Source organism: Anopheles nili, chromosome 3 (assembly GCF_943737925.1).
Source record: "Anopheles nili chromosome 3, idAnoNiliSN_F5_01, whole genome shotgun sequence".
Taxonomy (NCBI): Eukaryota; Metazoa; Arthropoda; class Insecta; order Diptera; family Culicidae; genus Anopheles; species Anopheles nili.
Window position 1 is genome coordinate 67823152 of NC_071292.1, and position 9429 is coordinate 67832580.

Consider the following 9429-nt stretch of genomic DNA (forward strand, 5'->3'; position numbering starts at 1 on the left):
CGAATCGAGATTGGTTACCAGCTTCTGTGGGACAACGTTGATGCTAGACGCACCTCGACAGATAGAATACGAGCAGTTCGGACATTTTGGAGCACCTGAGCATCGAGTTTGGGACTGCACGTGGCCATGCGTGCGTGCGTGCGTTTGCTGCGTATTGCCCACGCTTGCCAGCCGATGATGAAGGGCTCGCTAACGCGGGATGGATTCTATTTTAAGAATTATGCAACCATCACCGATCACCAGCCAGACCGAACGCACAGACACACTGGCTTCGCTGACCACGGGAGGATGATGATGGACGTACGGCAACATCGCGGTACACGGTTTGGTAATCGCTAATCCACTAATAGAGCGCGATCGCGTACAGACGACACGATTCCACCAGCGCCGCAGGAAAGTGTCATCTTCATCGCGCAGGCATCAGACGAGAAGTTGGGTGAGTGACACATGGGCCAATTTGGGACCTTTCCAATGCGGATCGCCTAATGAGAGCTAATGAAACAGCAAAGAGCTATTCACACCAACGGTGTAAGAGAGGCTTCCTCGTCGGTAAACGATCTTCGTCGTGTGCACGCAGCGGAAACTCACCAGGGGAAAAGCATTGGTACACTGGCTGTTGGGTTGGTTGGAATAAATCATAAGAACCTTGCAGCTGGTAATATCGGTGCGTAAGAAAACAAACAATTTTCGGCCGATTTTTAAGCTCACTGTTCGATCGTGTACTCCGTGTTTCAGCCGTTAAATTTTCAGACAACGGCAACGTGAGCTACGATAGAGTGGGTTCACTTCATAACTAAAAACCATCGGACAGCCGGAATCTTCAAAGGAGCACTCGCAACCGAGAGGCTGTTTGTTTGTTCTTACGTACGCTCGTAGGCAAAACGTGGCACTCTCGTTGCATAATGGACAGTGTTCGGACGTGGGTAAATATGTGGGTCAAGCACACAGAAGCTCATATCCCGTCGGAGACTCTCCGGACGATGGTCAGCGTTTAGTTGACAGTCGTGACGACATCTTAAGCCGTTGGTCCTCGTGCTTAAACCCACAAAGGCTAAGCTACACCAAAATGCTAAGATCACCCGCTGAGATGTGCAAAAACTCCGAGACCTAGAAGCCCCGAACGTGGACGTTTGAGAAAGTGTTCAAATGACCTTGCTCAGCATGTCAACTGTCGCGTATGGAACACACCATACCTTCCAGCCACGGTCCATTAGCGATCCGGGAGCTTCGCATCAGCGGTGGTCAGCAGAATTCGTCCCACACGCCAACGTTGACACAACATGATTTATGCACGCAGTTTTACTTTAAACGTCTCCATCCGGTGAGTAATTACGGTGTCGTAGAACGGCCCTAAGCCACAGCTCGGACGCAGATGGTTTTGCAACCGTATCCGGTTTCAAGTGTCAGCGGTAAAGGTCGGGTGATATATCACTAAAGCGAGCGCGATCTAGTACAACATCATAAGGTCGACTTCAATGGAAGCAGAAATGCATGTTTTATATGAGGGTGATATTTATTTTATTCCATTCACAGTCCTCTAAGCCAAGAATATGTGTACATCCGTGTGAGAATTCAGTTCAGCTTTACATCGAGCCCTGCTTTGGATGGGGAGGTCAGGTCTCCGTCCAAACGCATCGCGCTCTGCAAAGTTCCCTATCGTGTCCTTAAAAAACTAACTAACACAAGCAATCACGGGCGTGAGTCTGGGCCCTTTTTTTTCGTGTTCATCACTTCCAGTTCCAGTCGTGCATGCTCGTCCGGGATGACGTCCGATGGATCGAGTCCCGACTGCCTGAGCGATGGCAGCTTGATGGTTCGCGACCTTGCGCCAGCGAGGCCTTGATTGCTATCCGCATTGCCATCGGTAGAGTCTGCTGGAAAGAAGCATAGCGTTCATGAAAGATGAGTACACGCGAACGCGGATGCAGAAGAACGAACGTCGAACGATCGGTAGGGTGGCTTATAACGAACCCCAGATGTTCCCGCACCGGACAAGCTGCCTCTCATCGTTTAATTTTTGTAAGATGCAAAGCAAACCCGGTGAATGGGAGCATCTGCGAGGGATTCGGTAACGGTAGGGTCTTGACCGCAATCGATCTATTAGGACCGATGGGATTAATGTGATATTCGACAGCCAAACTTCGACCTCCACCGGGTTCGGCAAAACCCACTCCTCTGATCGATCGAGTTCGCAAACGCCACTAGACGCCCTTTTTAAGCACTATTTATAGACGACGATCGAAGCGATCGCAGCAAACGTAGGCCATTGCGAAGACGACGACGACGACTACAACGAATTGGTCGAGTAGCACATGATCCATTACCCCAAAACGACTGACGAGTTGGTTGGTACGTTTTTCCTGGTGGAAACCCTAGCGTAAGGTATTCTTCTGTGCGCGCTGCTATGCGTCGCAACCAAGCCGAACGAATGGTAAAAATAGACCTCCCCGTGTGGTACTCCGCTATCGTCTATTATCACCTCACGACCGTGGATGTCTTCTGCAGGGATGCCTCTCGGGAGGGTGGAATGGGAACCATTTGCTTGGGCGCAACGTTCTAGAAACGCGCCTCGTAAACAGTTCTCACTCGTGGCAGTAAACCGTAGGGAAGCTAATAATTTGCTGGCCGGGTAATGAACTACGTCCAGGCTGCAATCTGGGTCAGCGGAGGATTTATCTTAAACGCAAACGCAAACCCGTTAGAATCAACGACCGTTTGTTTGGTTTTTTAAACCCTGTCTTAACTTCGGTCCGGTGCCATTTATAACGTTCCTAGCGGCTAATGGAGACTAAGCGTTGACAAGCAGTTATCAGCGTTATGGACAACATCATGTTTTTGTCGTCATCGTCGTCGTCGTCTTCCACATCCCACGGATCTCAGTTGAGATTTTGAGAAGATTAATCTTTCGAAAACATACCATTTTCGAGAGAGCAAAAAAAAAGCACAACACAAAATTGGCTATGAAACTCTGGGACTATCGCTGTTTCTCGCTCCTTCGTGTAGCTTGAATCGCGACGAAATGTCAACTGCTATGTTGTCGGTTGTCCTTCAAAACAGGCGATTATTTGGCCACCTCGATGTTGTCTATAATTAGTGCACGCCCAGTGCGTTCGGCAGGGGCTTGCGACTTCAACCGTCGCTTTGAAACAGGGCTCTGAAACAGTAGGCACACGTGGTGCCAAGAGCTGAGCTGCAAGAACCTACCTTAACATTGTCTGCCTTTGCCGTGGGGTAATGCTTCTGGTAATGCGGCTGCGGCTGGTGTTGCTGCTGCTGTCGAGGCAGGTGTTGCTGAAGCTGCACACTCGGACTGCTGGCTACTGGCAACGAGCCGTGCTGATGTAGTGATTGATAAGGTTGATGTATTGGTTGGTGTGCAGGGCTAACATGGAACGATCCCGGTTGGTGTAAGTGCTGCAGCTTGTACGGCTGTTGATGCTGACCAACAGCAAATGGACCGTGGCCGTGCAGATGTAGCGATGGATACGGTTGCTGAAGCGGCTGGTGGTGATGACTGACTGAGAAAGGCCCATGGAGATTTGGCTGCTGAAGTGGCAGATCATGTTGACTAACAGACGCTGAACCGGTTGTAGTGAAAGAACCGTGATGATGCAGTGGCTTTTGAGTTTTGAACGGCAGCTCAAGGGGTTGGTACGACTTCGACATTGGTTCTCGATTCGTATGGTGGAACCCGTTCAAAGGTGGCATCTTGCGACGTTCCAACCGCGGACTAAACGACTCCTGGCGAGTCTCAAGCTTGCGAGTCGCTCCAATCTCAGACAGAGGTACTCTTAGCGATCCACGACGTGACAGAGGTCGGTAATAGTACGCCACTTCATCCACGGTGTCAAGCGCGTCGTGGCTGCTGCTTCCACTACTGCTGAACGTCTCACAATCCGGCTCTTCTTGTACAACGCAGGTGTACATCGAGAAGCGGTGCAAGAATCGTGGTTTGAGCTGTAACGCCGAGAGTACGTTCATCGGCTCAAAGTGCCGGATACCATCCTCATCCAGCACGGTATATGCGATCCTTCCAGCCAACACCTCATGGCTAGACTCACGCGGGATCACCGCCTGTAGCCCACGCTTGATGATAAGGAACGCCTTCGGTGCAGATCGCTGTCCAGTGACCCGACCACTTCGCAGTAGGAACTCCTCGATCGCGAGCTGGTTGTTGGTGTAGAACAACGACAACGGTACGTCCCGCGACGATTCGATGGCAGGACGACGTCGAGCAGGTGCGTGTGACAACGCACCACTCTGACGGATCAACTCCCGCAGTTTATCACTCTTGGTAGCGTGAGCGGGCGTTCTTTCCAGCCCATCCATTAGCTCTCGGTACTCGTCGTCGTCCTCGGCAAGCTGCTCCATGATCAACACCCGGTTGATGAGCGTAAACAGTTCGTCCTCGCGATTCAGCTCACGTAGGGCGGTCGGGTTCGTCAGCAGATACCCGAGTGCTTCTGCTTCCTTTGCGTGCCCAAGGGCATGTGCTAAACCTTCTGATTTGCGTAGTAACGTCCGAAGTGCATCCTGTGAGCCTTCATCCTCGACGAGCTCAACGAGAGCGGCTTGCGCTCGTTCCTGCACACTATCCACGAGCGCCGTTTGCAGGATCTCCGCAATGTTGACGCTGTCTTCCAGGACTCCAGAACTGCGCAGACTACCCACGATCGAGCGGAACAGATGTTCGTCCTTCTTGAGTAGGTTTACGAACGCCTCAGACATAGCGCCATTGTCGAGTAGTTGGCAGAATTCCTCGATGGCACCCGTTGGCAGAACCGATCCACCGGTGGCGTCATCTCGAGGTGTACCATCGTCCGTGTCTCCGTCGATTAGCGCCGTAAGCGTTCGTAGCTTCTGGTCGATGTTGCTTCGTACGATCGTTCGCGCGACGGCTCCCATCAGGTAGTCCACAGCCTCCGGTGACTCCACAACATGCCGTAACTCGTCAACCGTGTACTCTCCCGTTGATGCTTTGATGGCTTCCGCGATAAGCTCGTACATAGGACGTTCTGGACCATCACTCGTCTCAGTGAGCATGCCTGCGAGGCTCGCAGCAAGCGCTTCCACAACTCCGATCGAGCCATTACACACAGTTTCGTCGAGAGGTGCTCGTGGATCGCTGTACTGTAGTGACTCCCGGTCAACTTGCCGGCAGACCTGCTTCAACCCATCGAAGATACTCTCGAGTGCATCCAGTTCTGCGCCTGGCAGGCCACCCTCTGCAAGGAATTTCTGCAGTGCCTTACGCTCCTGCGTACTCTCGAGCACGTAGTCCACGGCAGATGCCTCCACCTGGCGCCCGATTGGCATGCCTGATTGTGCCAAGCCCTGCAGGATCGTGCTGTCTAGGCTGACGACAAGTGAGCCCTCACCTGAGACAGCTCCACCGTACGCGGGTTGACTAGGCTTGAGAAGCTTCAACTCCTCAGGCGTTACGGTGAAGCTCTGCACCGAGAACTCTTCGTCGCCATCTTCGGTGTCCTTGAGATCGGGCGCCACAAATCGCGGTCCGTCAGCTGTCTGCACGATCCGACCTGGGATGAAAGTGACCCGATTCTCTGATTCGACGACACGTCCTGGCACAAACCGTGGTCCATCCTCGGTGTCAACGATCTGTCCAGGCACGAACTTCTCTCCATCATCATCCGTACTGATCACCTGACCAGGGATGAAGGTAGGACCGGCGCGTGTGTTGATGATCTGACCCGGCACAAACCTCGCTCCGTCCGGTGTCTCCATTGTCTGGCCAGGCACGAATTTGGGACCACTTTTCGTCTCAATGATCTGTCCGGGTACGAACTTCATGCCCTCGGACGTCTCAATCACTTGCCCAGGGACGAACTGCTCTCCTCGATCGGTCAGCACAACCTGACCTGGCATGAAGCCACCGTCTTCGGTTTTCACGCCCGGTATGAACTTCGACTCGGCGAGCTGGCGAACTAACTGACCCGGGATCACCTTCCCAGCTGGCAGATGTTCTCGCCCAATCCGCTCCGGGTAGAACTCAACACTACCGGCTTCGTTCTGTACCAGATGGCCGAATACACACAGCGAAGGTTCTCCGGCGGCCAATCGGTCTCCATCCACGACCAGCCCAACAGGGATAGCTTCTCGGAATCGCACCGCATCGATGGTAGATGCCAGTTCGAAGGTTACTTCGCCATTTGAACCCACGGCCGTCGTTCCTGGCATGAACACGTCACCGTGACGCGTGCGTACAACCTGTCCCTCGACGAACTTGGAGCCTTCCTTCGTTTCGATGTTCACTCCCGGCACAAACCGGGCACCATCATCGTCGTCGATGCCCGGTACGAACGTGTCCCCAACGTAGCGACCCGGCACGAATCGGGCTCCTTCAGATGTCACGATTGTCTTTCCTGGCACGAACCGTTCGGTTGCATCTCCCGCGAGCTGGTTGGGAACTGTTTGACCAGGCACGAACACTAATCCACCATCACCGGTAGGTACGTTCTGGCCCGGAACGAACCGTTCACGACCAGCAACCGTGATCGTTTGACCCGGCACAAACCGAACGCCTCCCGGAGTGTCGATCGCTTGTCCAGGAACGAACGAACCAGTTCGTTCGTCTACAACACCTGCCACAAATTTACTAGCGCCCTCTGGTGTCACGACCGTTTGACCCGGCACAAAACGTGGCTCGCCGTCTCCATCCACTAGCACCTGACCACACACGAACCGACCCTCGACTGTACGTCCTGCCACGAACGCACGACCTGTCACTTCACCTGGCACGAACTGAACTGTTCCATCTGGTCCGGCCATAGTGACACCGGGAACGAACTCGAGCAGTTCACCGGACGGTAGTGACTGGCCCGGTACAAAAGTGGGGCCCTTTTTACCGACCTGTACCGTTTGGCCTGGGAGAAACACGGGTTGATGGTTCACGACCAACCGCACTCCAGGTACTCCCTCCACCTCGATCTGTTCGCCTTGTGTGCCTGCGAGAGCTGTCACGATCGAAGCGAGATCGTCTGGATGAGGCAACAGTTCACTTCCCGCCAATCGTTCCGTGAGTCGAGCGGTCTTGCTGAGAGTTTCCTGGTCCAGTGCTGCCATTGCAGCTATTCGTTCCGGACGCACTTCAACCCGTGCTGGCTCGATCGTGCCGACGTATGAAGCCGCATCTAGACCGGAGCATCGAGTGAGCTGTTCGGAGTCGATTGCGATCGGTCGTGGGATTTCCAAAACCGCGGGGATCACTCGTAGAGGAGCAGGAAGAGTCCGCACCGAGCTCACAACCCCACCACCTTCGGCACTACGATCCGCGGCTTCACGTTCCAGCGTTCCCCAATCCCAGGACTCGATAAGCGGTTTCACCAGATCACCCAGCTCAGGATCCTGTCCTAGCAGGTGTTCGTTGAGCCGAAGTGCCTGTTGTTGCTCTTCCCGCTGACGTTCACGCCGTTCAGCTGCCAACTTAGCTGCTTTCTCACGGTGTTCCTCGATGAAGCGCTGTTCCTGTTCGAGTTGTTCCTCTTCGGCACGTTCCTTCCGCTCGAAGATGTGCGCGATGGACGACAAGGCGCCTCCATTGGCTTTTGGCTTGGGTCGAGCTGCATCCTCGCGCTCGCGCCGTTTGATCACTTCTTCACGAGGACCTTCACCTTCGTACAGTGCATTATCTGGGCCAGCTGTCTCGAAACCTTTCAACGGTACAGCCACACTGGCACCCTTGCGCAATCGGATCAACAACTTATCGGACTCCTTCGCCAGCAGCACATCGCGTACGTCACCATCGCGTACGGCCGCTTCAAGTCGTGCTGGAAAGACGAGTCCAAAACCACGCTCTTCCACCCGGTACACGTACAGTGTCTGCTCGAGTGGAGCCGTTTTGCGTGCCAACACCTCGCTCAGGTTACGTTGGGCCTCATCACCGGCGTCCAGCACCGGTAGAACGTACCGGAACGCGCTCACCAGCTCGTGTGGTCGGTTTCCGTACGCACCCGGTTGGTAATGGTGCCGTTCCAGCTCGGCGGACACGTTCGTGACACGGCACCGATCCGCACCGGTTCCGTTGCGAGGTCTGGCCAACGCCACCGGGATGAAATGGTGTGATGGTAGCCCGTATGATTTGCCCGTGACCCGGCAAAAACGCTTGGCAGCTGCCGGTGAGATCGGTGGCAACATCGGGAAGTAGTTGGGCTTTGGCAGCGACCTGCACTTGCCCGTGATCCGGCAAAACGACATCGTGGTGGTTCTGGTGGGTGCTTGTGCAACAGCAAGATGTTCGGTTTCGTTCTCGACTCCACCGGTTCAGTCTCGTCCTCTCGGGATCAGACTGGAACTCCAACGAAGCTGGCCCAAAAATAGCTCGTTCCCCTTTTTTGGGGTGCGCGTGATGTTGGTATGAGAGCGTGAGTTTTCCCGTTTTCGTTTCCGGACGGAATGCGACGCCACGCAGGCACGCTCCACCGACGGCGACGCCGGTGAGATTGCGCGTCTTTCGATGTTTATTTTCGGCTGTTCCGGATGCCGTTGGGATGCACCGCTTTCAGGAGCCCTTAAGCAATGTGTGCACTTTTCTTCGCTGCTTGAATGCCAACGATCGTTGTGGGCCCGAGCAGTGGAATTAGCATTTAATGTTTGATTAAACGCGGTGCCTCACGGAACGCGCACACCGATCCGAGATCATAAACGCTGCGAAGGCTTATGTCACTTGCTCGTCGTGATTATTAGTGCTGTTTTTTTTTTCTTTTTTTTTTAGCAAATTTCAGATGGATGGTTCGTGACTTTTTTCACGTTCTGCTGGGTGGTGATGTGAAGCGAACTTGACACGTTCTGACGCGGTTTTCCGACCTCGTGATCACCACGCGTCTGCCGTGCCGAAATACGATATTGTTCCCCGTGAAAAGGTAAAAACCTCACCACCGGGGGTGGACTAAAAATATCACAAATTCTTCAACCGAAAATGTTGCGCTTTTATTTTCTCACTGTGACTGTGCGTCCTGTGGCTTGACAGGATCTAACACGCGTGCGGGTGGCTGTACAGTCACCCCTTTTATGTTGATGTCTTATCCTTCGATTAACCGCGTGCTACACGCTTTATTAACGCTTTCTTCACCGCGACGTGGTGGCGTAACGGACTTCCGTGGTTTTTTCTCCTTTTTTCCCAAGCAAACACTAGCCTTCACTCTATATTCATCACTTCCGCAAAACGTGCACTAACTGTGGGCTTTTAGTGCGGACGGTATGTATCACATCTGTTACCGTCGGTCGGTTTTCTTTTCATCGCTCACACCATCTTTGAAGCAAACACTTTGAAACCGGGAAATGATCGGAAAAACCACTGCTTTGCGATTTCGTAAACAGCCCCTTGCCACACTGCTCTGCCCGTCAGAGCAAAAACTCGGCTTTCGAATGCGTTCCGGCGTCTGGCGGCAACCGGACCGGACCGACCAACCG

The 9429-nt window shown here is 53.6% G+C and overlaps 1 protein-coding gene across 1 annotated transcript; it reads right to left on the minus strand.

Moving 5' to 3' along the window:
- Nucleotides 1–1526: 1526 nt before the first annotated feature.
- On the minus strand, nucleotides 1527–8214 carry LOC128726783 (uncharacterized). Its single transcript, XM_053820611.1, has 3 exons — nucleotides 3656–8214; nucleotides 3205–3382; nucleotides 1527–1874 (listed from the first exon to the last, which is right to left on the minus strand). The coding sequence occupies exons 1-3, from the start codon at nucleotides 8212–8214 to the stop codon at nucleotides 1728–1730; spliced, it is 4884 nt and encodes a 1627-aa protein (XP_053676586.1). The 3' UTR covers nucleotides 1527–1727.
- Between the last annotated feature and the right edge of the window lie 1215 nt (nucleotides 8215–9429).